We start from the raw sequence: 27,901 nt of genomic DNA, 5'->3' as shown, positions 1-27,901 counted from the left end.
CTTGAGTCTTCAACAGCGTGCTGTCTGATCTCAGTCATCGAGCTGACAGAGCGTGGCCACACCACGTTTGATCCAGTGTTGAGGGCGCTTGCCAGTGGGCAAGATCATGGAAATTACAAAATTGGTGGAGTGGCCTGTAGTAGAGAGGGTGCCCTTCCTCTCACTGGTCTTGTAGATAGGGCAAACATAGAGTTTCTCAGGCTGATTGGTGCCCTTCTTTTGAGCTGCATGGCAAAGAAACAGGAGAATAAAAAGAAAATAGGAATTGGTCTAGAAAATTGAGAAAATAATAATTACAGATAATAACAGCATCATGTTTACAATCATGGAGATGCAAATAAGACCTGAAAATATGATTGACAGTTAGTTTGTCTTGTGTATCTACAGATAAATACGGAAACAGTATACAAAGTAAGGTTATATTTACTGGGCTTAATCCAGATGATGGGCATCAAGTCAAAAAGGACTTTGGGGTACTGCTCAGCCAGAACTCCACTGATGATAGAGAGATAGGCAATAGTTAAGGTTTATCAAGTCTCCCTGCACTTCACTTTTTTATTGATATAAACATTATTCAAAAATAACCCTCATATGACCATCTACCTTCCTTTGTCCCATCGAGCTCCATCAAGAAACAATCCATTAATGTAAACACCATCTTCAGGCGCTGTGTCCGACTCATCAATATCAAGGACCTGTGAGATAAAATAAAGAAAACAAAATGCAAGATGAGTATACTTTAATAGCTATCAGAAGTTGTCTTAGTTGGAGAAAGAAAGGCAGAACAAAGCCGGTCTTTTGACCTCAAAATCAAAGCCTAGTAGATCAATGGGGACACGATATTTCCTGGCGTAGTTCTGCATAGCCCCAGTTAGGAAGGCCTGGGTGAAGAAGAAGCCAGGCAGCCAGAACACGTTGGGCTTATTGGTGTCATACCAATCCTACAAAAACACACAAAGTAAAAGTACAAGCGGAGTGAAAAACTCAACAAAGCTCCCATAAAAGTAATCATATTTAAGACATACAAGACATTTTTTTACAATAAGTAGTCTCACCTGCAAAAACTTGAGCCTTGAGAGAAAGTCTGTAATGTAGCTGCCCAAGGGCTTAAGGCTGGGGTAAGAGCGCTTGGCCCATTTCTCTGGGACCTTGCCCACTATCACACTGCCTGCAACTGCCTCCAGCTCTGCATCCATCACCACCAAACCCTTGATAGCCTTCAGCAGGTTCTGTAGACTTATACGGATCGTACTGAAAAGCCTAAAAGACAGAAGAAACAGCATTACAGTCATATAAGATAAGTTATGATGTTTGATGTTGATTTTTCAAGTTCTACACTGAGCTGTTTGTCCATACGTGTTGTAGCGCTCCATCTCTTGGACGAGCACAGTGTTCATGCTCTCCTCGTAGAGCACTGGGAACTTCGAGAGAGCTGCTTCTATGTCAAAATTAGGTGGAAGCTGGGGAGAAAGGGCATACAGGTTATAATCAAGGTAAAGGAAACATCAACACAAATTTCTACTTTATGGAAAAGATACACTTTAACTGATGCTGTATTTTCTTCCAAAACATGAAATCCAATCTTTTTTAAATGGGTTCTAAGATCTAATAACACAGCTAATACTAATACTACTAATAATACTAATCTTATACCTTATAATATGCTACAGCTAAAATAACAGTCTTAAGAATTGCTAAATGATGAGGTTTGATCAGCTTATACCTTAGTCAGGATGTCATTTGCTATGTCATACAGGGTATTATCACTCCCGGAGCTAGCTCCTCCCTTAGCTCCTCCTCCCTGGGTAAGTATCAGTGAGTCAAACATCAGTTTGTTCTGCTGCAGATCCTTAGAAATGTCTACATTTTCATGCATCCCAAACACCTCTGGGTGCTGGCTGAATGGAAGTTCCTAGAATACGATAAAGGACATGAGTCATTACGAAGAAAAAACAAATGTACATCTTAATCCTTTTGATGTGTGTTATCTCAAGTGGTTTCACCTTGATAAATTCAATGTAATCCTCATAGATAGATTTAGGTGGGGCAAAGTATTCGCCGCTGGGTGAGAAAGGGTAGCGAGGTTTCTCGATGACGTCCTTGTTGTAGAAGTCAGCTAACATGGTCATCAGGAGCCGCCTATCCCAGTCATCTGTCACACGGCCACCATAGTTGCACTCCCCGGTCAGGTACGTTACGGCCTCAAAGGGCACCTCATCATATTCATTCACAAACAGCTAAAGAGGAAATTAAATTAAATGCACTTCAGATTCTTGGTGATGGTAGGAGATTGACTGCTGTAATTCTGAATGAATACCTGGAGTTGTCTGATGCTTATACGTAGGTCAGACTCATTGAATCCATACGGGATATTCCAGCCCAGTGGACCAAACTTCTTCCTCTCCTGAACAAGAGCATGGAAGAAGCACAGTCCGTACAGGAGCTTCTCCCAAATCTAGTGTAGAAATCCAAGAGTTAGAGTTAGCTGGAGAGAATTTACGACATTTGATACTTGTTTAAATAGATATATGGAAATGCGTAAGACATACACAATGTAAATAAGTTTCTCCCTGACTCACCAGCTCCTTATTGGGGCAGTTATTAAAGAAATTTTGGTCAGAAACAGGATCTGACAAGTAAGACTGTAGCAGGTTAAGTCGAAGTCCTGTAGGAGGCTCATTTGTCATTTTTACCCCATTCTGCAGGATGGTGACTGGAAACTGATAAAAGAAAGGAAGTTGCTTTAAGACTATGATTAGATGAAGGTTAAATCTTACAGCTTACTTACAGCTGTTCATTTATGCACACGTTCAGAATCAAATGCACTATGCTTTACCTTGGATGAGGGGTAGCTTGTGAGCCAAAGGCGGAAGTCTGGGTGGCATGTTGCAGGACTTAAGTCCTCACAGATTTTCTCTAGGGTGGACATCCAGGAAACAGCCAGGTGACAGTTCTGCAAACACACCCATGTCCCATCCTGCATGGCTGTAGCTATCATTTTGGCAGCAATGGGGCCCTGGCCCTGTCCAAGAGAGATGGACTGGAACTTGGTGCCACTCATGTTCTTGTCAGTGGCAAACTTCAGTAAGCCTGTGGAGAGATATTGTTATGTTTAATGATTTTCAGGATTAGCATTACATGGAACATTGACAGTGGTAATGGTGGACTTACTAGCCATTGGATCAGCTCCTGGAGACAGCACGAACACCAGGGGAGTGGTGGAGTTGGAGTCCAGGTAGCTCTTACTCAAGTCAAAGGGAGGGGGCTGAACAAATTTCTTCCCCAGTTTGCCAGTTACATATTTAGTCACAGCTGGAACTATCTTATCAGGCCTGAGAGCACGAACAATGATCATCTTCCGCAGCTCATTGAGCTGTTCACACCATGGTGAGACCAGTGGAGTGTTGCATGGTTCTTTGCTGTCATAAATAGGCCTGAAGTCTTCGGGGCTCTTGATGAAAGCTTCTCTGTGGGATAAATAATACTTTGATTAACTCCACTGGTCAAAATGAAATAATAATGATTGAGTAAATAATGCTTGTTACTTTAATCCCTGTAAGCCAGACAGTTCACTGGCTCTACAGATCTCATCCCAGCTCTTGTCCTGCAGCCAACTGGGGTCGGGGTTAGCAATGGTGTTCTGCAGGCCCACTCCTCCAGTCAACAAGAACATGAAGTCAGAGTACTCAATCTCTTCTTTTGCCCTAAATGGAAATATCAATAAAATATATCACACTATCAAATTCATCCAGAACATTTTCATATGAGAAAATGGTTAAAAGCTTAAATTTGATTCCACTAGCCTGAGTCAGTTAGTCAATATCACCAAGCTGCTTCGGCACTTACAGGAGTAGATTGCAGCAGAGGAGGAAGGAGAAAAGGAGTTTGTCCTTCTCAAACAGAGAGCGACAGACGTTGCAGTACAGGTTAAAGGTGAAGTGATCAATCAGGTATCGAAGCCTCCTCTCCAAGATCTTGGACTTGTTACTGAATAAAAGACAAAACATATGAAGCTTCAGTTAAACAGTTAGGACAGATTTTACAGTAAATCTAGCTGAAACTCAAGTAAAGGTGGAGTAAAGGGTTCCCCCTCCATTTGCCACTATAGTTCCACTTTAGTCAAATATACACTTGTTATGTTACAGTAGTATAAAAAAATGCATATTTTCCGTGTGAGGGCGCATCTCTGACTCCACATGACAAAAAATGTTACATTTAATCTCCTCCAATAGAAGCTGCCGTATAGAAATAAGGTTGTTTTCACTGCGCAGTTCATCATGTGCATGTCTGCCGTCTAGCTTGCTGATTGTACTAGATTTTTCTAAAAAATCACTCAAGTTAAATTACATTAGGGATTATTTTGAGACAATTACACCAATTTAAGCTTGTGTAACACACAACCCTGGTGTAAGATGAGCAATGACACAATACTCTTCTCACATTGACAGCAATTCTGACAATAATTGAGCCTGACAGTGATAAAAAAAACATCCAAATAAGCAAAGTGAGTTTCTGTCTGTCTATATTTGCTGTACAAATGTGTGCTGCAGGGCTCTGTCAGTGCAGATATTTTATGCAATCCTCCTCTTTGTTAAATGTGTGATCCCTGCGTGATATGGCACAGTCATAAAATCCAGGCAGTTTGCATTTGTCTTAATGCATTACTTCTTTTGGGACATGGCAGATTAAACCTCGTGGGCATTACTCACCTGTCCTGGATAGAGTTTATGTACAGGTTGACAAACCAGCTGAGGGAGTACTGGTACATTGGGTCTATGTTAGTCAGGTCAGCAATGCTGAAGAACAGGATAGAGGAGTGCTTGGCGATGGCTCTGTATCCCTCTCTAGACTCTGCTATTTTAATCTCTGTCTTCTCTGCAATCTGAGAAATACAGAAACAGTTGAACATTAGTTGATCAAATATCAACTCATTCACAATCCAGATTTTCATTGTTGTGCTTATTGCACACCTGTTGTTTTTTAGATATCTCATTGGACATGATCTTTGCAGAGTCTAGAATCTGAATGGCACTCTCATCCTCCAGGATATTTCCCTCAGATGACTGGAGTGTCTCCAAGATCTTGTCCTCAATTTCCTTTAGCTGCCTTTTATTTGCAGCTGACTGCAGAATTAGTGCGTTTCTCTCCTCTTCCAGCTCTGGCCTGTAGAAGAGATGAAGCATAAACAATGCTCTACCAAAATGACAAGTGGTATTTCAGTGGAATACCAACATGACCATTTTATGACCTCTACCTCTCTTTAGCAACCACAATTCCCAGCAGCTGGTCTTCCAAGCCCTCTGGGGTAATCATAAAATTGAGCAGGGACACCTTGGTGGCCAGTTCTGGTAGATAATGGGGGTTCCTCAGCTTAGTGGTGATGTAGAAACGGAAATCACAGGAGTACTCAATCACACTCTCCCCTAGCCTGATGCAATCCACACCACCTAGGTCAAACAAAAGTTCAGAATTCTCAATTTTCACAAGTTTTGAATTAAAATCTCAGATGGTTCTTTGGCAGCCATCTCACATTCCCAGCACCTTGTTTGAAGGTTTGTTTGAGCAGCAGTGGTTCCAGCGAGGGGTCCAGCTCCTCGCCTACATTTTCCAGCAGCAACGGTGTTCCAAACTGAATACAGTTTTCCAACGTTCTCATGTAGTCCCCATCTGTCAGCTTGATTACATTCAGGTTATTGTCTTTCTCTGAATTCTTTACCCATTTGTTTGCCTGGCCCTGAGGGTCAATCATCAAGGGCCTACAAGAACACAAGAACACATGAGGTTAATTTTAAAAACTGAAACTGTAACTTTGCTGCTAGTTTTATTCAACTTTAAGCAACACATGTATATTACTGAGAAATGTTTCAGTAAGAAGAGATTTAACTTTACCCCAATACATTTCAGCAACAGACTCACCATCTCCGTGAATTACTGACAATGACACCATTGTCGATAGAGAAGGAGTCACTGGGAAGGCCTGCGATGTTCCAGGCTCTAATCTTAATGGGATCTCCCAGGGTCTTACTTAGAGAGAAGTCATCTGATGATGGAATTTTCTTAGACTAAAGATATTGGAGTACATGAAAAGGAAGGTAAGAAGCAAGTATATGTCTGAATTCAAAGACAGTAACTATTAAAGTTTAAACAAAGAACCAAAGTAATGTTACTTGGCAGAGTTTGGTCCATGACCTGGTGCAGTCCTGTCTGAAGCCAGCAGTGAAAGCACCCAGGTAGGCAATGACACCAGCGGAGATAAGAACATCTCCAGTCAGGTTGTCATACGTGTTCTGCAGATCATCTGCTGCCTTAGACCATCTACAGACAGACACTTTTTCAGTTAGTGGTACACTGCAATTTCTTAATTGCAGAAAGTCATGAATCCATATAATATTTATCACCTGGTTTTCTCTCCACCCAGACCACCAATGAGTTTCTCAGCCCTCTCCAACTTCCTGGCACACAAATCCACCTGGAACTCCAGCTGGGCTTTTTCCTCTGTCTTCTCCTCGAAGGTTTTTTGAAGGGCAGCTAAACGATCCTCAACCTCCTTTAGCTCACCTCTCTTCTGGTCCAGCAGGGCCATGGTAGCAGCCAGAGACTCCTGGGCCTCTGCAAGATTGGCTTTCTTTGGAGCCACAACCTAAAAGAGACAGAGAGTGGTTAAGAACAAAGAAGTGTATGAAAGCATGCATGTATCAACAAAGCAAAGCTAGATGCACTGCACCTTTGCCACCCTGTCATACACCTCCATCGCTTTGATCCACTTGCACAGGCCCTCTGCTGCAGAGGAGGCCTTTGCCACTATGCTGGGGTCAAAGTCAGGGTTAGTCATGTACTCACTACGGATTTTTTGCATCACAGGGACCTGCAGTGAAAATACGAAAGAGATAGTCAGAGTAAAATGGAAGTTTAAAATATAACTAAATAATAATGTTATTTTCCTGACACTCACAGGAATATTGTCCTTATCATATTCTTTAAGATCTCGTAAGAAGTTCATGTCACCCAGTAGCTTCTTGCTTGGACCCCAGTAGTCAAAAACCTAGATGATAAAGAAAGTACACTATTCATCAGGATATTATTATAATTAGCAATGTAAAAATGTTTTGTTATGATACACTTTGGCAGTGTTATATTTTTTCCACAGTCCAACCTTTTTCCCGGTCCCAGCAGGGTCGGCTATCTTATCCGGCTTTATGTCCTTCATCACACACACAGCTGACATTACCAGCTTCACCCCTGAAGGGGGATTTTTCATTGACTTCACAATTGTGACATCAGAGGGCTGCAATGAAACAGCTCAACTTACTCAAATGTTGAAACTGCAAACTGGTCTGTGTGGCAAAAAAATGGTACAATGAAGCAGTGCAGTTTAAAGCATGCTCACCTTCAAAGTGTTCAAGGCTGAGAGAGCAGCCTCCAGAGCAGGGATGGCCTCAGCCAAGTCACTCTCACACTCATTCTTCAGAGCCTGAGCCGCATTAGCTTTAATTGTTGCTGCCTCCTCATCAACACGCACAACTTTACTTTTGGCCTCCACCTCCACAGACTCCACTTCAATCACCTGAAAGTCATCACATTAAATAATATATATATAATGTAAATAGTTATATTCTAGGTTGATGTTAAGGCTGAATGAAGATGTGAAATGTATTTACCTTCATCATTTTTGTGTTATCTATCTTTGCTTGTTCCAGTTTGGGCTGTAAGTCTACCAGTTCCTTTTTCATCTCACCAACCTATGTGAGAGATTGTTGCAATAAATTAAGGTATACTGAACATTTAATAAGAAACTGGAAAATATAAGGCAACTCAAGTAAAAATGGTATTGCATATACCTGAGATTCAGCGAAGGCTAGTTTATCCAGACCATTGGTATACCTCTGTTTTGCCTTCATGACAGTGTCTCTTTTCTGACTGAGCAGCAGACGGAACGCGGCAATTAGCTCCAGATAGGATGTAGGTGTCACATAATTATGCCGACCTAGCTCAGAGAGGAATCTGCAAAGACAATAACAGTGTAATTAAGGGATCAAAAATGCACTGCACCTTTGAACATAAAGGTTATAAATAATCTCATGTCATACCTGTGTGAGAGCTGTTTGGCAGAGTTATGGAATGTTTTGCAGATGGGTATGACCTCCTGCCTCTCATTTACACTCATCTCCAGCGTCTCGAGGAAGGTGTTGGCTACCCGCTCAAGAGCCTCCTCTGGCCATGGCTGTCAGGGCAGAGAGATGAAAAGGATAGTGAGGACAAGGACAAAGACAACAGCATTCAAAGAGAGACTGCTGACACACTTTTCTATTCCCTTGAATGAGAAAGTGTGCCCAAACGTTTGACTGGTGTTGTATGTATCACAAATTCTCCTTTTTTCTCCGTGTGATGTTACTGTTATTGTTGTGAGCACAGATGACCAACTTGATTACTGACTGGCACGCAGTTCCATACACAGACAGAATTTTGTATTTTCCCTGTCTGGTATAAGCAGTTTATTTGACAAAAGATATAAAACAAACTAGAAGTGTCAGTTTTAATGCCTGTATAGTACCTGGAACCAGTCAATGGTACAGCAGTTGATAAGAGATGGAAACTGCCGCAGGCGATTTCGAAAGGCGTCACCAATGGGACTGAAGGCCACAACAATGTGCAGGTTCTCCCTACAGCGTGCCACAAAGAAGGCAAACAGCGTCAAAGGGCTCAACTCCAAATTCTTATTACCAGCCTGGGCAATGGGTCGCACTGTCTGCAGAAATAGAGATGAAGTAAAAGCAATATTAAGTTTAAATCCATGTGGTGTTGTTTTTAAGAGGTTTATATTGCTCTGTAAGGGAATATACATAGTTTGTAACAACCTACCTCCATGATCTCTTGTTTTTCATCTATGGCAAACAGATTGGGCACTTCCCCTGTGTTTAGTACACTGTCCACATCTTCTAGAAAAGCCTCATCTTTGATTTGTGTGTCAGTTAGCAAGAATACCGTCTTCTGACCTTTCACCCCAGCATTTTTCAACAGCATCTGTAGTATAAGGAGAAGCATGTAGACAAGGTATTGTGACTATGTTAAAATTTGATACAACAATTTGAAAATCAAAAGCATCACAATCAGAGATCAATGTGGTTTGAGGAAAATACAAGATTACAAGAAGTCTGTTGTAAACCATAACACTGACCTTGAGGTCATCTCTCCACTCAATCATGCCATAGCTCTTAGAGATCTCAGGCTGGAATATGGTCATGTGAGCCATAGATGTGGCCAGACGAGTTATGGACTGGCGTCCGCTGCCTCCCACTCCCACTAGCAGGGCATTACCTCCTGGCTGCTTCAACACACGGCTGATGCGGGACAGGTGCTCCAGGACATAGCTACAAGATGCATACATTTTCTTATCAGGTGATCAAGTTTCCAAGACTGAATTGAACATAAAAAACAAATTTTATCAACTTAATACATACAAATTAAAGCCATTTAGTTGCACATTAGGTCTAAAATCTAATTTTTCTTCTGACAACAAAAAGTATTAATTAAGTGCAATAACTCCACATCTTATGTATGTAGTTGAATTGTTTTTATAATACAAAAGCCATTTACCGGAAGATGACGAGATTCATGCGATTCTTGTGCATCTGGTTGTATTCATCAAGACACGACTCCACAACCTCAGCAAAGCTGTCCATTGAGGGCACCTCAGCATACAAACGCTCATCATCCTCCAGGTCAGGGTTCATGTAGTCACCAAAAAGTAGATTTCGCATATCTTCCTCAACCAACTACAAAAGGAAGATCAAAACACATAGATTTGTATTTTTTTTATCAACGAGGTGTAAAAACTTTAAACTGTTTGGAAGTTTCATATGCTAAGAGAAACTGAATCCAAAAATGTATATATCATATCTTATTTAGAGTAAAGAAGGGGCAAGCAGCTTTTCTTTCCTACACTGCATTATACTGCAGCAAATATAACTGAATCTCTGCTTACTTTACTGCCTTTTTTCAGGTGATCAAACACTTGGTCAAACTGCTCTTTGAAGTGATCTTTGAGGATGCAGTTCATCAGCTGGAAGACCCATGCCCGATCTTTGTCATCCACTAGACGGTCATAGTAGACACGGAAGACCTCATGAACAAACAAGCGTATCATAGTGCGTTTGTTTTCCAGAGACTCCTTCTTCAGCAGCAGGCAACCTTGGATTACACGTGAGAAGTCCCGCAGGTTGAAGGTGTAGTGAGACTTGGCTGGAGTAGGAAGCAAGTTATCCATTGCTTTCTTATACACCTAAAAATTAAAAGCATAAAATCCGAAAGCAACGGAGAAGACACATGATTGATAAGAGCTTTTGACACACAAAAGAATGTATTTATCTTGATTATGTTCTGATATCTCTATGGGTCTTTAAGGGACTCACTTCCATTGTAGCTGTCACTATTTGGTTGCCAACAGTGAAACATTCTGGCGGGAATGCATTGTTTTTGAGATAGAAAGCCACCACACTGGAGAAGATGCGAACCATGGTGTCATCACTGAAGGCATTGATACTAAAAATGTTGAAGTGTCGCAGGAAGCGAGAAGTCACAGCATTTCTCCCACCACCAGGGGGACCCATAGCTGAGATGAACTGGAGGTCAACCAGGGTGATCTTGGATGTATCCTTCAGATCGTACCTGCCACAGCACAACAACTGATTGTTTACAATGGCTTATGTCTCTCTGATGCAGTCTCTCTTGTTTTGATGTTAAATTGGCATCTATAATGGATGGTTCATACCAGTTTCCATGGTCCATATACTGCCGCAGAAGCTCCACAGGAGGCTGCGCTCCAAACTGTTCCAGTGCAGGCATGTTCATGTCATCTACAAAGATGATACACGTCTTTCCTACGGGGGGCCCAAACACTCCCTTCCTTCTCTTATCTAACCTGGACATGATGATATTCTGGAAGACGCAAAATATACAGAATGAAAAAAGGAAAATTATTTTTATTATCTTGTCTTGTTTGTTTAGATTGTCATTCAAAATTCCTGCATGGACACTCTTAAATCCATGACTGCTATATGCTGACCTGGGTCTGGTTGGCACTAGTGCGGGCTGAAAAATTGATGAAGAACGGCAGATAGCGGTCTTTGTCTAGATTGTTCATCAACTTCTCCTTCACATACACTGACTTCCCAGTACCAGTAGGACCAACAAATAGTAAAGGCCTGAGCAGAAAAACAGAAAATCAATGTCTAGCGAAAAATACATTTTGTTAACATTAGAATTAGAAATCTATTTTAGAAGTCAGACAATAATTTAATTAATAATCACTTTTAACATTTGTGTCTATCAATGCCACTGTCACCCCTTAGAATACTAACACTCCGTAGCTGATGCAGAGGTCCATGAGGTAGGTGTAGCGAACAGTGTCAATGGTAGGAACAATGATCTCTTGCACTTTGGTATTTTTGTCCCCCAGGTTGACATTTTTGATGGCATCATTCCAGTGAACCCATTTGCCTTTTCCTTTAAACTGTACAAGAGATTACATTGTGATTTACTGATTTAAACACAAGTGAAATACCTCTGAGTGACATAATCGCACATTACCTCATAGTAATAGTCATACACCAGTCCTTTCTCATCCATTGGACACTCCCATTTCCCCACAGTGTCAGGGATTGGTTGTTCATGTGTCTTTCCTGACACAGTCACTCTGAAGAACTCACTAAACTTCTCTCTGCTGTCTGAATCACAGCTGCCACCCACAGACCACACCAGGGAGAATGCAAAGGCTGCCTGCAATCATGAAGAAAGAGAAGGGGAGGTATTGTATAAAAAAAAACTGGATATTATATTATTGAAAAGGATATAATGGTTAAGCCCTCTTACCATAATCCAGGTGCGAATATTTTTGTTCCCGGGCTCCATTTTAAGAGGTTCAGTGAGCAGCATCTCAAACAATCGACATAAGGACACCGCTGTATTACTGTTGCTAGTGGAAACGACTTCCTGTAAACAAAACCATGATCCAGCATTACAAAAAACCTGTACTTTATAGTGTTTGTAAATGAGTGTAAACCTCTACTTCTACATTTTGTATAGATATTTTTGTCTCGATTGTTCTGGGGCCTTACCCCAGAAAACTTACTCTGCAGCTTTTACGTAGCATCCTGAGGGCAGGCGGCAGCAGCCAGTGGAATAGCTCAAGCAGCAGCGAGCGGTTGTCCGGGCTTTGCAGAGTATCAGGAAGATTGTTCAACCAGGAGATCACTAAGGGCTCCCAACCCAACTGAGATGGTTCCATGTAGATCATACCGCATCGACTGACTGTTGCGGGCTGCATTGGAAGAAAATAACCAAACAAGACCTTTTTATAATGTCCGATTACAGCTTGTTATTTGTTGTTAATTGCCATTGGCTAGTTGAATGTTCATCACCATCTATTCCACATTGTTGGTTACATTTTAAGACATTTTACTCCAAAAACCTAACTTACTGAGGCCTGTGATAGATCCATTGCTTCAAAAATCAGACTCATCTGATTGGACATCTGGATAATCTCACCACTCATCAGGCACAACTGTGGAAAAAGAGCAAAGCAATTAAGTTCTTACGCAAGTATGTCAACGACAGATAAATAGTGTAATAAAACTCTGAAATATTACAATATCAAACATTTTTACTGTGTATGATGTACCTTTTTGTTGTCATCCAGCACAGTGTTCATGCTCTCAATCCATAGTGTATCTATGGGACCATCAAACACCACCCATTTACGGTCTGGTGTCTCAGCCGATGCAAACTCTCGAAATGTGTTGGCCACAATCCCATCTGTCCACTAATAATGAGGACACATGAGAAGAAGAGAGTGAAAAGAGGAAGAAACTGCCATGTGTTGTCCCAGGTTTAACAAGAGGATCTGCAATACAGTATTCATACATGAGGATCCAAGGCACAGGCCTACCTCATGGGAAACCAAATCAAACTGTCCAAAAAGCTGTCCCATGGTGATGGACTTTGGGTTCAATGTTCTGAAGATGATTTTTTCCACCTCATCACACCCTCTCTCATTCATGAGAGTCAGAGTGTCAGCTAGAATGTGAAGCACTTTGGTCTTCCCTGCAAAAGGCTCTCCCACCATCATGAACCTGATATAAAAAAAGAGTATTTTGATGCAATACTGTGTTTCACATATCCACTTCATGCGATGTCCCAATCATGTGAAATACTGTATAACTGGAGACATGGCATGCAAGATATCAACATATGGTAACATGGAAATTGAAATATAAAATACCCATGTCTGACTATCATCATCTCATAAGTCTGGATCATCTTCTGTAAGAAGACCTGTGTTGGCTGTACATTGTGATTTTTACAGCACTCTGTAGCAGCCTCCAGGAACAGCTGCCAAAGATATGAAAAAACACAGATTGTAATATACAGAACAATATTAAACAATATGCAGGCATTGTTAAATTAAGGACAAACGAATAAGTAATAACATCAGCATATCTGACCTGATAGTCAGCTTCAGAAAGGGAGATGCCTGGGAACAAATCACTAGTGATTCCATTGAACAGAGGAATATCATGAGAGAGAAACTTGGGCTCATTAACATCCTTTATGGACCTCAGGAGCTGTGGAAAAAAATCATAATGTACAAATACTGCAAATGAATTGACAAACCAGGGAAGTTCACAATCAAAACATACTCTATAGACTAATGTTGAGCAAATGCATTCATTTCAGCAAAAATACCAGTATGTCCTCATTCTCATCAGGAAACTTAAGCTTGAGGTTTCCTGCAGCCACAAGTACAGCTTTGACAGCCCTCATGCCGTAATCATAATGGGATTGAGAGGAGAGCTGCTCTGAACAGAGCCTGTAGGTCATCACAATCTTTACTGACAGTGGTTTGGCATTGAGGAATCCATATGAATATAGAGAGATCTCTGCTATAAGTGCATAGTTGGGGACCATCATTGCCACTGTTCGGAACAACACCTGAAGAACAGAGAAAACACAAGAATAATAAGTTAATGTGTTACAGCCAGTGCTTCCTTCCATTCCTTCTATTATGTTATACACAGCATATAATTAATTAATCTTTTTACATTTTAAATGCACTGCATATAACAGCCAACATTTTTCATAATTTACAATCTTAATCCACAATGTCTGATAATATACTATTTGTAATCACTGGTAAAGACCTTGAGGTTATCAGGGAGTTCTGAACGTCCTGCATAGCCTGGGTTCATTGTGATGGACACAAAACAGTTGGGGTTGAGTTTGAGCATGGTCCCTTCGAAGTCAAAGTACTCCAGATCCAATTCAATGGCCCTTTGGATGCAGAGAACCTGCTGGGCCACTACAGACAGCACTTCCAGCTCAATACGGTTGAACTCATCAAAGCATGCCCATGCACCAGATGAGGCCAGACCTTTGAAAAACTGAGAGATTGCACCAGAATACATGTCAATTAAGTAATATTTTTGTATTTTGTTACTACAGCATTAGAATTAATAATATAAAGGTGACATTTACTTTGCCCATGGCGAGGTAATCCAGTCCATCAGAACAGTTGAAGACCACACACTGCACAGCTAGAGCTTTGGCTAAATCCTTGGTGGTTTCTGTCTTTCCTGTTCCAGCTGGACCCTCAGGTGCACCACCCAAATTCAGGTAGAACGCCCCAATCTGTAACAGTAAGAATCTGATCTCTGAGCAGTATTCCAATAAGAAAGTGACGTGTATTCTTGTTTAAAGGTAGGGTATGTTATGTTGTTCAGAAGCACTTTTTGTTATACTGGGTGAAATGGTCCTTCTATTATCATAGGTATCAATACATTATGACTTTAGAAAAAGGAACGGAAAAAAACAGACCTCTGTGACAGCCACAGGACTGATAAAACTCCGAGCAATCCATGCTCTTCGCACCGAAAAGCAAAAACCAATCAGGTGCCTTTATGTCTAGTTCTGCATCCGCCCCCCTCTATCCCTGCCTACTTTGCGCGTGCAGTCTTCACCTGTCGCTGTTGCCGGAAAAAAACAGCACACTTCTCTGCAGAACTACAGACTACAGAGTTGGTGGGGCGTGGCTTGGACAGACTCACTGACGGGAGGGGGAGCAGCGGGGTGGAACTTAGAGGAGGCAGGAGGAGGTGATATTTTCAAATCTTGCTAGCTCTCTTGCTAGCTTTACAACACTACATACCCTAGCTTTAAGCAGGTTATTTTTCAGTTATTTTACCAGGGTCCTGTAGCATCTGTCAGTCAGTGGGGTGATGACCAGACGTGGTGAGTTTCCCAGGTACTCATAGGCGTACTTAACATCACAGTTAATTATGCGAACACGAACATTGTCATTGCTCCAGTAGTAACGAAGCTGGGCTAACCATTGGAAGTCTGAATCATTTGATACACCTGTTATAAAAGAGACTAATTATTAGTTTTTTCAAACTTTAAATGTTTTTTCTGGGTGCTGTTTCTGAAGCAAAGGTATGAAGTACCTTTCTCAATTAGCTCTATGACCACATCCCTGGCATGGACATCAATTGTGACCAGCGCTCCCAAAGTGGTCCGTGTTTGTTTTGGCAGTTTCCCCCTTACCAGCTCCACAATGTCATTCAGCTGTTTCTGGAGTTGCTGATAGTAGTTCTTTAAACCCTACAGGGTAAGAAGCACAGTTACTTTTTTCATTTTTCCCAAGGTGATACTGTTAAGGTGATATGTTCATCAAAAGAAAAAATTAGGTCAGTCAAAAGGGAGAAAATCACATCACAAAATCTTTACTAGATAGTTAAAAACCTACATCGGCCCCTGCCCTGATGGCTTCATGCACCTCCGAGGTCCAGAAAATCTGAGAGGTACAGAGCACCACCTGCCCAGGCCATTCCCTGACCCACTGGCTCCGCGGGGTCTCAGCATAGGCCTGCCAGTACAACCACACTCAAACACTCAGCTTTCACCAACTCACATTTATACTCACACATAAGAAGAACCTCAAATGGTTCAGATGCAGCGTATGATCTATGTACAACCTGATTAAATTAAATTTAAATAATCAGAAATCTGTGTATTACTTAAGGTATGGTGAACGGTGAACTCACCACCCTGGAACGGGCCACTACATCTCTGACACTGCGAATCATCAAATCCTCCACCTGCACCAGCCACTTCTCCACAGCTCCTTTGGCTTCAGATGTGGAGATGTGCTGGATTAGCTGAACACGCTCCCCTTCACTACTATACATGGCCTGGGCAACAATGGTATGCAGTTTTGTAAAAGCCACAAACCATTCGATTATGTAACAATAGCAATACATGTGACTGAGTTACCTGGATATCCAGATTGGGTAGGAAGTCTAGTTTCGAAATACCCTCAAAGCACTTCTTTAGATGGGGCTGTACCCGCAGTGGGTCCTTGGTCTCGGACAGAATCTCCAACATTTCATCATTGGACAAAAAGAAGAACCTGGCAGCGACAAGTGGCAGCATAGCAGGTATCAAAATATGTGTTATTAACAAAGAACTGGACGAAACAGACACTGCTAAATTGTTTTGTTTACCTTGGAAAAAAGAGACGCTTCTTTTCCAGATAAGCATTCAGTCCTTTCATGATGCTATCAAGGAGGATGTTCGAATCTTTCAGTTTCTCTAGCAAACCAGGCAATGAGGTCGCTGGCAAAATCTACAGTTACAGATCATCAGTTTACTCAAACAGTCTATCTTTCATAATTTATTTTTTCAGAGTACTTTACAAACACATTTTCACCTGTGGACCAGAAGTCATATGGTAACCATAAAGCTTTGCTGACAACTACCTTAGGGTCCTTAACGCAGTGCCTCATGACCTCTTTCCAGTTTTTGTCTACAGTTTGGAAGAGTCGTCCCTCCTCCGGGATCTGCTGCATGATGTCCTGGGATGAGAAGATGGGCTCCAGGTAAAGCCACTGGGACTGCACCTTCAGCCACTCATCTATGGTTTCCTGGATACGAAGTAGACGCTCCTCCCATAGCTGAGATCACAGAACAGACTTAAATTTCTGCAGGACTTGCCATAAAACAACAAATCCTCACCAACTGGTACAACGTGTATGCAAATTGTGCACTTAAAACTAACTTTGATCTCATTTTCGAAGGGTTTGATGAACGGTGAGCCCCTCATAGTCTGAGTCTTCACAATTTGGTCATCTAGCATTGTCTGAATCTCATCCAAAGCAGTCAGGATGGACACTCCAGTCTCCCTGTAAGGTTGATGGTGGAAAGAAACATTGTCCCAAATAGTCACCATGGTTTGCATAGCCTTCTCCAGGGAAAACTCCTGTAAAGACACATAGTGGGGATATGTAGCATTCAACAAGGCACATAGTATTGAAGTTTATATTAAATGCTGTAGAGACAAACACAACACTTTAGGACTTCTCACTTTACTAGCCGCAGCACTGATAGACTCAAACTCTTCCAAGTAAGGAGCCAGGTTTTGTTTGAGAACTTTGCGTAGTGTAGTACCAGAGTCAGGAGTGAGATCATATCCCACTATCTCGGACATCTGGTTCCAGTGGCGCGCTCTAATGCCTTGATTACACAAGATGCACACTACAGGGATATGATCCTGTTGACACAAGCAAATTCCACATAATAGTTTAGCATCAACAAACAAGATGATGATACTTCATTCATGAGCCCATTTTAAAATAATAGTTACATAAAGTACCTTAAACTCTTTGATTTGCTCCATTACAGTTGAGCACAAAAGTACTGTAGGACTCTCCCTCTTGCTTGGATCATCCTCACCAGTTCTTTTCTTAGTCTTGCCAGCAATCTTTTCCATTTCTTGCTCGGCCTTGTTCTGTTTCTGTTGGAAAAGCTTCAGCATCTTGAAGATCTCCCTAAAGAACTCATCCACTTTTACTTCCATGCTCTCGCCATTTAGGTCCTGGAAGGAACCATCCATCCATCTATACACAGAGAAGATAAAAAGGTTATCAGGGCAGATTTTGTAATTAAAACACAGCACACATCAAACTGAAATCAGACCTGTTCTCTGTGCGATGCCAAGTCAATATAAATCCGAAAAGCTTCTGGTACGGCTCAATGCTGTCTTTGATGACCTCAACTTCTGGGTAAAACGTTTGTTCCCATTCATAAAAGGCCTCTTCTTTGTTAATGTAGTCGATTGTCTCCTCAGCCTCTTGGAGAAGTTTCTGAACTGTCCTGACATCCGCCACATACTGCAAAAAAAAAAAGTGACAACAACAGTTACACCTACAGAACAGTGATCTTGTTCTGATCCAGAAAACATGGCTTTCCATCTGCACTGAAGTGTCTTTTTTATGCATAATTGTTATGCAAATGATCCAAATAGGTGGCTATTAAACAGAAAACTAGATAATGTGGTGTTGTTGGTGAAGTATAATAAACATGTCAGATTGATTTACATGGTCATATTTTAATATGGCTATATACCGTAGTTACTTAAGTAAAGTTGATTATTGACATTTTGGGAAATATGCTCATTTACTTTCTTGCAGTGTTGAACCACAAGCCTGTTAGCTTAGCTTAGCATAAAGACTGGAACCAGAGGTAAACAGCTAGCCTGGCTCTGTCTGAAGTGAACAAAATCCACCTTCCAGTACCTCTAAATCTCACTGATTAACTAATTAGTTTAATCTGTACAAAAAAATAATCTTTCAAAATTAGTGGTTTTATGGTGGATAATGTGAGGGATTATTTCATGGTCAGAAGCAGTGACTTCAGGGAGTTTTCAAGTTGGTGGTAGGTGTATTTTGTTGTTCCTCCAGTCTTATATTGAACTCAGCTAAGTGCTGACTGTAGCTTCATAATGTGCAGACATATGTGAGATTATACAACCTTCTCATCTAACTCCAGACAAGAAAGTTAATATGTGTATTTCCCAAAATGTTGAACTGTTCCTTTAAGGACATCTGAAAGTTCAAACAACACTGTACCTGCTGCATCATATCCATCTCAGAGCAATGTGGGAATTCCTCTATCCTGCGTCCCAACTTCTCAAGCTGTACCATCAATCTTTCTCTTTTAGCAAGCAGCTCTTGCTCTCCCTTCTTCTTGGCCCCCTGCATCACCTGAAAAAATACACAACTCTCCAGAATCAGGTCATCCTTAAAAACACAACCAAAACATACAGTTGTAGGAAGACACAGGAGTATTACCTCATCATTGATTTCAAAGACATGGAGGATTTTCTGAGGCCAGAGAAAGACAGTCGAATTCAGCTCTAGATCCTCTGACTCAATGATGTGGACATCCAGGAGGTAGATCAGTCTGCAGTACACTTCCTGTCAGAAAACAATGTGGTTGTAAATGATATTTTAAGAAATCAATACATATGCAATTGTGTAAAATACAACAGGTAAAACCATTTATCAGGTTACTCACCTTTATTGTTTCATTAAGTTGTGCAATACCCTTTGTCTTAATGAATGTTATGTAATCTATCATCTGGGTCATGTCCACTGTATTCTCTGGTACTTTCATAGCTTTCTCTCTGATGGTTTCAAATTCAGAGCAGATCCTTTGAACAGACACAAAAAAAATTACACATACATAAAAATATGAGCCTTTTAAACAGGGGGGGGGGGGCAAAGTATTAACCCACTTTAGATTTTGCTCACGGTGGCTGGTTATCATTTTCTTGAGAAGTACTTCAGCATAGTTTCTGGCTTTGTTGGCCAGCCCCTGTTTCAACTCTTCACAGTCCAGATGGACCATCGTGAAGTGGGCTTTTGCTGGGAGGTTGATAATGTGCTTTGAGAGAGCACGAAACTCCTCCACTTGCTTTAAAGTAGCCACATTACACATTGGCAGTCATGAGAAACACTTATAACAAGGAAAAAATAGGTCTATAACACATGCAGCACAAGTTAAACTTGATTTGTCACCTCAGTATATTCCTCAAAAGAGTGCTCCTCTTCCATGAACTTCTCCACTTGAGCCTGTGCAGTTCCATTGACTAACCAGTCGTAGTTGTCAACTACAATATAAAGCAGAAAAATCAGCAATAATCAAAATTAAAATCATTGGGGTGGTGATAGGAAGGGAGTGGATTATGCAACATCACCATAAATCTGGAAATGTTTGTCAGGTTCCTCTAGATTCTTGCACACAGCTGCCTTTACAGTGACCTCAGCCCAGGCAAGGATGTGATCAGCCACCCTGGCATCCACAAACGAAGATGTGACCTGTGACAACCATGACTGGACTGTCTGTACGTTCTGTGGATCAGTGTCATAGATATTAATACTAGCTCAAAAACATTTACAAAAATGTGTGAAAGAAAAAAAAAATCAGCACATTGTAAATCACTTGTACTTAGGACCTTCATCAGGATAACATTATATTTGTGCTAATTTCAACATTTTTATGCCTGATGATGGTCTGAGGATTGCTCAGATTGTTGTAGATGAGTTATAAAGTGAACATTAGTGATCGACAGTGTATAAGACTCTCTAGTGTGCAAAAACTTTGCAGTAATTGTCACATGAAAAATGTGGCATAAAGTTGCCATTGTTAAGTAGCTGTTACACATAACCTCACCTGCAGTGCATTTGTGATGGCATTAAGAATTTCAAAAACAGCTGCTTCCAGATCTTGTAAGGTGGGGTAAATTTCCATCTTTTCATCATCAAATGTCAAGGCCATGCGAAAGAGGGGCAAGCGGTGGTGATTGCTTGGTTCAAACAGATCGACAAACTCCTCTACATTTTTCTGAAGCAGGGACTTCAGCTAAGAATTTAGAAAAGAAAAAATGTCCATGAGTCTACATTGGTAATGAATGAACAAGTAAAGAATGTTAAAGTACATTTAAAAAAAACATTCCATAATGTAAAGTACCAAACAATTGTCAACTACAATAAAGGACTATCACTTTTTTTATTTCAATAATGAGATATAACCAAATTAATCTAAATAACTCTAAATAGTTTTTTTTTTTTTACTCCTGTCAAGTCAAAATCTAATCAAAATAATCCCACCTGATTGGAAATGAGGGTGGACGCACAGTCATAGAAGGAGTCCAATTTCTCCTCTTTAACTCCCTTCAGTGTTTCTTTACTTGTTAGTAAATGGATGACTTTTGGAAACCAGGTATTCATAATGCGCTCTTCAGACCTCTTACACTCCACTGCCATTTTGTTCTGTAGGCTCTTACAGTCCACAGGTCCTGAAGCCCTGAACCAACAGGAGCCAAAATAAGATCAAAAAGCAACTTGAGCAAATCCTTACATGAAATATCTTAACTGCATGTATATGCTCATTTTAGCAGTGCTGTGATGCATTATTTATGTCTTTCCTTACCTGCATCCTGAAAGATCTACCAGGACCAGTGGAGAAAATGTCAAGTAGCCAATATCTAAGACAGTCTGCATTACCGGATGAAGAATTTGCAGATTTGTTTGTATCATCTTCCGGCTTCTGATAAAGATGTCATGCCATGGTTGGGTGAAATCAAGGACTCTACAAAAGACAATAAATATATGAGAGACTAGACTAACAAGTACTTTGTTATTGTGTGCTAATTTCTTGTGTACAGTAAACACTCACTTTGGTTGGGTAGTCTGTTTTTCAGAGATAGTTCCTTCATTTTGTGGATTCTTCAATACTGTGTCCACTAATGAGTAGATGTGGCATAGTGAGACATGATTCACCTGTAGTCTACATCTACTATGCAACCATAGATATGTGTACAAATAATTGGTAATACCTGTATGCTTGACAATCACATTGCGGAAGTTTTCGCTGACTTCCACGCAGAGCTCCTGCAGTAGTTTATTTGTCTTTGGTGTCTCTTTAAGTTTAGGTGGGACTCGGGCAACTATGGAGTCCAACCAATGCTGCTGGATTGGAGGGAATGGGCGGCTCTCTACACACTGCTTCAAGAACACATAGTTCATCTATAAAGGAGGTCAGAATAAAATATGACAGCTGTTACACATAAAGAAATATTATTTAGTCTCTTATCAAGTCAAATGTAATACCAAAAACTAAACTTACTTTTCGCTTCCGCTCTGCACTAAGCATCTGTAAAGCAAGTTTTGAAACATACCACATTATATTGTACACTTTTTCGATAATAATATTTAAAATGTGTGTTTAGATAGAATTATGTCTTACAGAAAGCGGGAGCTGTGGCTCTGGTGACTGGCATTGCACAGCTCTCCTGTCTTGGTTTTGTCTGTAGGCCTCCATTGCTCTAGACACCCTGTAATAGTTCAGTCAACAAACTGTCACATTGCAGGAAACCCAATGATCTACAATGATTAACAACCCAACTTGAGATAAATATTCTATGTTGAATAATGATTTGTGTCTGATGTGTTTTTTCCACAAAAAAATACATAATTACCTCATTATATTCCTAAAATGTATATCCACTCCTTCTCCCTCATTAAAAAAATCCTGAATATATGAATGTGCAAATATTTTTTTCATTTCAAATATTTAACTGCTGGACACAAAATGTGTCCTACTTCCCTATACAACAAATTATCAGTGTATTTGCACTGGAGGCTTCACATTCCCACATCACACTAAATTGAATATTGGACCAGGGTTGACTTCCAAACAGGTGTGATGTTATAAATCATGCTCAAAGGCATACACCCCCTAAAATTGGATTTTCAATGAGTGCAGAAAAACTTCCCACTTTCAGCACATAAATGGGAAAACATTCAACTGTGGGAACAAGAAGAAAAACAGCTGAGGGGACTGAGATGTGGCTATCATTAAGGTACTGACAAATGAGCTGCCATAAGCTGCTGAGCTGAAAACATACAATATTCTGTGGAGTTGCTCTTGTTGCACTTTACTCCTCCTGTGCCTCAGCAGCCTCTTGTGAACCGTTAACGTTATCCTGTGCTCCTTTGCTGCTGCGGCCTGTCCGTCCTCTCCCTGCTGCTGCTGCTGCTGCGCGCCTTCAATCGGGGGCAGGGTTGTATACTCTGACATGCCCTTCACCGCTGAGGCTTTGAAAACTTCGGGAGAGGTCGCCATTTCTGGCAATAAACCGCTGAAAAAAAAGAAGAACTTGAGACTACGTTACAACTCCTGTACTTCAACGCTTGGCTAACTTCCAATACAATTTACAAACTGACGTTAATGTCGTCGAAATAATTATTTCAAAAGATAACTGCAATAAATACCAACTGGATAAATGCCGTTTACCTTTTTGTTCATACAATATCCTCTTGGTTTCGTTAGTTCGCTAATAGCCAAAGTTACTCAGTTTCACCTGTGAAGGGACTTTGGAAACAAGTTAACAGCGTCGTTTCCATAGAAACAGCAAACAGTGAAGCGAGGCGGGGCTTGTTGTCATGTTAAATTCTCCTGTATGCCAATTTCTTTCCATAGGAGTCGCCCTACTCTGCCTCTGATCGGCCACTACTCAAGACATGAGGAGTGTGATTGGTTAAACTTTGGATATCAGAGTAAGCCAATCAGAGGCAGAGTGGGTAGGGTCATGACAAATACTGCCTCCTCTAACTACACGCTGATGAAAGCTGGTTTGTTGCCTGAAATATAAAAATATAAAAACCCCAATATAAAATAAACAAGAAATACAGTTAATATAATGTGTATTCTTGTGTGTATTTATTGTCTATTTTATGTCACATAATTTACATTAATATATTATACTTAACTTCTAGATGCTAAAATCTAGAAAAAAGTGTTATGTGTGGTATGCCTTTTTGCATTAACTTAGAAAATCCAGTTTTATATATATTTATTGTTTTACACAAACTGGAAAATATGTGCAAGACATGTAGCCAAGTCACACAAACAGAGTTTCTAAATGATGCTCAGACAGTGTTAATAGAATAGAAAAGCTATTTTCTTTTTGTCAAGCTTTTAATTTAAACTTAAACACAATTCTTATGTGTGTAAAGTTGTTATAATAATGGAATGTATCCTTTCCCTTTCTTCCTTTGAGAAGCAGGGATTAATATGTACAGACAGTGATTTTAAATCCCTCTGCTGCTGCAGCAATCTACAGTTTGGACTTCATGACTTTCATGATTCCACCAGTGGAGGTCCCTTTAGTTCCTCTTAATACATATGTTTCCTCTGACACATGTAAGCTATTGAATCTGTTGAAGCCGGGGGCGATTCTAGGATCAGACATTTAGGGGGGCTCAGCTCCTAATGAGAATATGACATACAATGCCCTGGAAGTGTTCAAACCCCCTGCTCAGTTACACATTTCACTAGATAACGAAAATTACAACAAGAAATATTCATACATAGTAAAGTGGTCTACTATAATAATGGTTCAGAATAAACAATCATAGATCTCTACAGAGAAGACTCTAAGATAGTTAATGAACCCTGAGGGAAAGACAATAATAATGACAGAACTATCCAAAGTACATTAAATATGTTTAAATAAAACCATTTGAACCTGTAGCATAAGTGTTTGTCCCATCTCTAACAGACAGACTCGCAAATTAATTACATTTGTATAAAATAATTTTTAGGAGAAAAAAATGCAATGATTATTTATTTATTTTTAGGGGTGCTGAGATCAAATTTAGGAGTGCCTGAGCACCCCTACACAGGGTCTAAACTGGTTGAAGCGATGATAGAAAAAAGAAAATGTAACCAGTGTGAGTATTTTGGATGTGTAGGTACGGTAAACTTACTGTAGGAGGCAGCAGCACCACGCAGTGTTGACTGTACCGGAAACAAGGCCGAAGAAGAAGAAGAGCCTCCCCCGTCGCTAGCTAGCTAGCTACTGCTGGGAAGTAGCGACAACATTTTCAGGTATTGTGAATACATTAACCATTATCTTTACATATGACTATTAATACACATTGATGTAGGATAATAAAATAAAAAAGCACTCGTTCCGGTAGTCTGTGTGCAATATAAATGCGCCAAAAGGCGGAAGTTGTCTTTGTTTTGATCCGTGTTGATGAAAGTCAGGCTTGAATGTTGTGTTTTCATGAAAGGCCCAAACTGTTGTGATTGTGTGTTTCCGGTGCCGTCAAACATGAAGAGCAAATTACTAAAACAGTTATAACGTTAAATAATTGTGTGTTGAGTTCAGTATTCTTCGTGTCTGAGATGTTATTCTGTCATTACACATCACTCACAACATAAACATCCCATTTTTTCTTCAGGATACTATCATAATGAGTTATGCAGAGAAGCCGGACGACATAACGAGGGAAGAGTGGATGGATAAACTCAACAATGTCCACATTCAGAGAGCTGATATGAACAGGCTCATCATGAACTACTTGGTGACAGGTGAAGTACAGATTTTCTTTTGTGCTCAAAGTTTCATTTCAGCTGTGTGTGAAGATCAATGGTGTGTGTGCAGGGTTTTCACTTTGGTTTCTGCTCAACAGAGGGCTTCAAGGAGGCAGCTGAGAAGTTCAGGATGGAGTCTGGTATAGAGCCCAGTGTAGACTTGGATTCCCTCGATGAAAGAATTAAGATCAGAGAGATGATCCTGAAGGGACAGATCCAGGATGCTATTGCACTCATCAACAGTCTGCATCCAGAACTGCTGGATACTAACCGTTACCTCTACTTTCACCTACAGGTAAAATAAAACAACACGCTTATCATTCACCACTTGTACCTATTGCAGCATATGTCCTGTGCATTTGTACTGCATGTCTTAACACTCTGTGCTGTTGTCACTTCCTATTGCACCCGTGGCATTTGTGTTTGCAGCAGCAGCATCTGATTGAGCTGATTCGTTTGAGGGAGACCGAAGCTGCACTTGAATTTGCCCAGTCGCAGTTGGCAGAGCAGGGGGAGGAGAGCCGAGAATGTCTGACAGAGATGGAGAGGACATTGGCCCTGCTGGCATTTGACAACCCTGAGGAGTCACCTTTTGGAGATCTGCTCAATATGATGCAGAGACAAAAGGTAGGGTCAAAGTATATACTGGTCTTGCACTTGTCTCTTATCTTAGATGAAAGAGATCAGTTTAAATAGCTTACCACTTGGAGATGATCATCCTACACTAAACTGTAAAAGTAGTTTTGTATAGTATTAGCACAGTGATTGTTAGTTTTTAATATTCAAATGAATTACACATGAATTCCATGATTTGTTTTGGGGTGGGACCTACATATCATTACTCATTGTATAGCAAATTAATTGGGGAGATTATCTATTATCCACTGTTCAGTAATCAATGTTTAAAAAAAGCAATAACAGAACAACTTTTTCTTTGCCTTTCAGATATGGAGTGAAGTGAACCAGTCTGTGCTAGACTATGAAAACAGAGAGTCAACACCCAAGCTGGCCAAGCTCCTGAAGCTACTGCTGTGGGCTCAAAACGAACTGGACCAAAAGAAAGTGAAGTATCCCAAAATGACAGACCTCAGCAAGGGAACTATTGAAGACCCAAAATAAGGACCCTGAGTGAAAACATACCAGAACATAACAAAATGGACACATTTCCTTTATCTATTTATACCCCAAAAAACTGACTCATATACAGTACAACCTTTTCTTTTTTTGTAAGGGTTGCTTTTTGATACTTTAATAACTTAGAATGTGTAAACTGGATTGATGGCATTTCAAAATGACCACTCTTACTAAATTAACATGCAGACGATTATTTGACATGGTATTATAATTTACATATTTGTTTATGTAAAATTAGTATATTTTCTTTTCTTTTGCATATTTCAGTTACACTAGTTTTTCTGTCTGTTGGCAGGGAAAGTTGGCATATGAGGGTGTGAATAAAGCCTAAATTAGGCTGTCACTTTCTGTGTGTGACCACTTAGAAAGAGCTAAGTTTGATGTTCAGGGAGAATGATTGGCTCAGTGTGCACTGCCTCAAATAAACATATACTTTACCTTATAAAAACATACACATTTCATGTAGTAGTCTTTCAGTTAGTAGTCTCTGTGACGGGAATAGCCAAAACAAAATACTTGGGATGTTTCAAACTACTGTGACTGTAAATTCCGTTTTAGATTCTTACCACATTATGGCTTGAAACATTACAAAAGATGCATACAGTGATATTAACAAAGAAAAGATACACTTTTAGGTTATACATGACGGTAGTAATTAACACATGGGACAAGGCAAAATTCCTGGAAAGCTCAAAACTTTGCAGCGGACTGTGCAAGCTTAAAGGCAGCCTCAGTTTCATACAGTTGTAAAATATCACACATGATATTAAAAGATGTGAATGGATAAATCTGTGTCCACAGACATGGAGACACTTTTACAGATGGATTATTTATGGAATGAGTAGCTCTTTTGCGAAATTTGATGTGCTTTTTTTGCTGGAATATTATTTTGCAATAAAAGTGAATTTTAAAACTGGGCAAGTAATAAAGGACATTTAAGCTTGGATTGTTTTTTTAATTCTGGACATTTAAAAATGGTACTGTACAGCAGCAGAGGTGGGAAATAATTCTTTACATTTACTTGAGTAAAGTACAAATGTATGGTACTTGAACTTGAGTGTTTCTATTTCATGGTACTTAATACTTCACTACATTTGACACCACTACATCTGGCTGACAGCTACTTACAACAGCTAGTAGTTACCTTACTGATGAATATTTTGAATACAATATAATCAGCTTGTATGATGCATTGATACAGATTTAACTGCCTAATTACCTCAGTTGCTCTACAATAACCAAATACAATAAAATTCTGCATGCATGTTAATGTATCAGTAACAATAATAATATATACACACTGATAGAAGACATTCTGTTGAATGAGTGGTGGTGGAGGAAATGTTCAGATCCTTCACTTCAGTTGAAGTAGCAATACTGCAATATAAAAATACTCAAAATAAAATTTGAATTCCTGCATTGACATTGTCACTTAAGTATAACTACATGTAAGTATTACCAGCTAAATGTACTTCAGTGTCAAAAGTAAAAG

The 27,901-nt window shown here is 40.2% G+C and overlaps 2 protein-coding genes across 3 annotated transcripts; one reads left to right on the top strand and one right to left on the bottom strand.

Annotated features, from left to right (window-relative positions):
* Nucleotides 1-30: 30 nt before the first annotated feature.
* On the bottom strand, nt 31-23,016 carry dnah12 (dynein, axonemal, heavy chain 12). 2 transcript variants are annotated; one of them, XM_062426400.1, is made up of 73 exons: nt 22,799-23,016; nt 22,138-22,225; nt 22,018-22,044; nt 21,728-21,917; nt 21,568-21,634; nt 21,322-21,480; nt 21,000-21,195; nt 20,563-20,751; nt 20,087-20,240; nt 19,908-19,999; nt 19,625-19,803; nt 19,405-19,540; nt 19,179-19,304; nt 18,957-19,091; nt 18,025-18,218; nt 17,702-17,945; nt 17,414-17,599; nt 17,108-17,308; nt 16,809-17,003; nt 16,554-16,675; nt 16,324-16,459; nt 16,095-16,241; nt 15,797-15,916; nt 15,495-15,651; nt 15,236-15,408; nt 14,530-14,682; nt 14,196-14,435; nt 13,741-13,986; nt 13,500-13,619; nt 13,277-13,386; nt 12,944-13,127; nt 12,677-12,817; nt 12,476-12,559; nt 12,128-12,316; nt 11,869-11,988; nt 11,587-11,775; nt 11,358-11,509; nt 11,063-11,201; nt 10,769-10,935; nt 10,410-10,665; nt 9,983-10,279; nt 9,595-9,773; nt 9,176-9,368; nt 8,860-9,021; nt 8,552-8,746; nt 8,088-8,221; nt 7,839-8,001; nt 7,659-7,739; nt 7,388-7,564; nt 7,154-7,285; nt 6,953-7,042; nt 6,725-6,865; nt 6,399-6,640; nt 6,168-6,315; nt 5,917-6,062; nt 5,542-5,756; nt 5,255-5,447; nt 4,971-5,163; nt 4,710-4,882; nt 3,847-3,987; nt 3,546-3,704; nt 3,172-3,467; nt 2,837-3,090; nt 2,580-2,720; nt 2,318-2,455; nt 2,004-2,237; nt 1,724-1,912; nt 1,357-1,460; nt 1,056-1,260; nt 804-941; nt 604-695; nt 428-495; nt 31-224 (listed from the first exon to the last, which is right to left on the bottom strand). In XM_062426400.1, exons 1-73 carry the CDS (start codon nt 23,014-23,016, stop codon nt 31-33), a joined length of 11,928 nt encoding a protein of 3,975 aa, XP_062282384.1. The 2 variants fall into 2 exon arrangements, with proteins under 2 accessions (XP_062282384.1, XP_062282385.1); XM_062426401.1 differs by lacking the exon at nt 22,018-22,044.
* A 1,718-nt stretch (nt 23,017-24,734) lies between these two features.
* On the top strand, nt 24,735-27,353 carry LOC133987833 (glucose-induced degradation protein 8-B homolog). The gene is made up of 5 exons (XM_062427300.1): nt 24,735-24,783; nt 25,143-25,272; nt 25,374-25,570; nt 25,705-25,902; nt 26,221-27,353. Exons 2-5 carry the CDS (start codon nt 25,155-25,157, stop codon nt 26,392-26,394), a joined length of 687 nt encoding a protein of 228 aa, XP_062283284.1. The 5' UTR covers nt 24,735-24,783; nt 25,143-25,154; the 3' UTR covers nt 26,395-27,353.
* Nucleotides 27,354-27,901: the final 548 nt, after the last annotated feature.

The sequence above is a fragment of the Scomber scombrus genome, chromosome 10 (genome assembly GCF_963691925.1).
Source record: "Scomber scombrus chromosome 10, fScoSco1.1, whole genome shotgun sequence".
Classification (NCBI taxonomy): Eukaryota; Metazoa; Chordata; class Actinopteri; order Scombriformes; family Scombridae; genus Scomber; species Scomber scombrus.
The sequence above is the reverse complement of the archived record's forward strand: the minus strand, read 5'-3'. Positions and strand labels throughout refer to the sequence as shown.

What these genes read in the sequence shown, in the direction of transcription:
- dnah12 (XM_062426400.1), bottom strand. Translation starts at nt 23,016, where the DNA reads ATGGCGACCTCTCCCGAAGTTTTCAAAGCCTCAGCGGTGAAGGGCATG. An exon ending in GTAGATCTTTCAGGATGCAG is followed by an intron (nt 21,196 to 21,321) that starts GTAAGGAAAGAC and finishes CTGTTGGTTCAG; the next exon opens with GGCTTCAGGACCTGTGGACT. An exon ending in ATATTCGCACCTGGATTATG is followed by an intron (nt 11,776 to 11,868) that starts GTAAGAGGGCTT and finishes TCATGATTGCAG; the next exon opens with GCAGCCTTTGCATTCTCCCT.
- LOC133987833 (XM_062427300.1), top strand. Translation starts at nt 25,155, where the DNA reads ATGAGTTATGCAGAGAAGCCGGACGACATAACGAGGGAAGAGTGGATG. An exon ending in CATGAACTACTTGGTGACAG is followed by an intron (nt 25,273 to 25,373) that starts GTGAAGTACAGA and finishes TCTGCTCAACAG; the next exon opens with AGGGCTTCAAGGAGGCAGCT. An exon ending in ATATGATGCAGAGACAAAAG is followed by an intron (nt 25,903 to 26,220) that starts GTAGGGTCAAAG and finishes TTTGCCTTTCAG; the next exon opens with ATATGGAGTGAAGTGAACCA.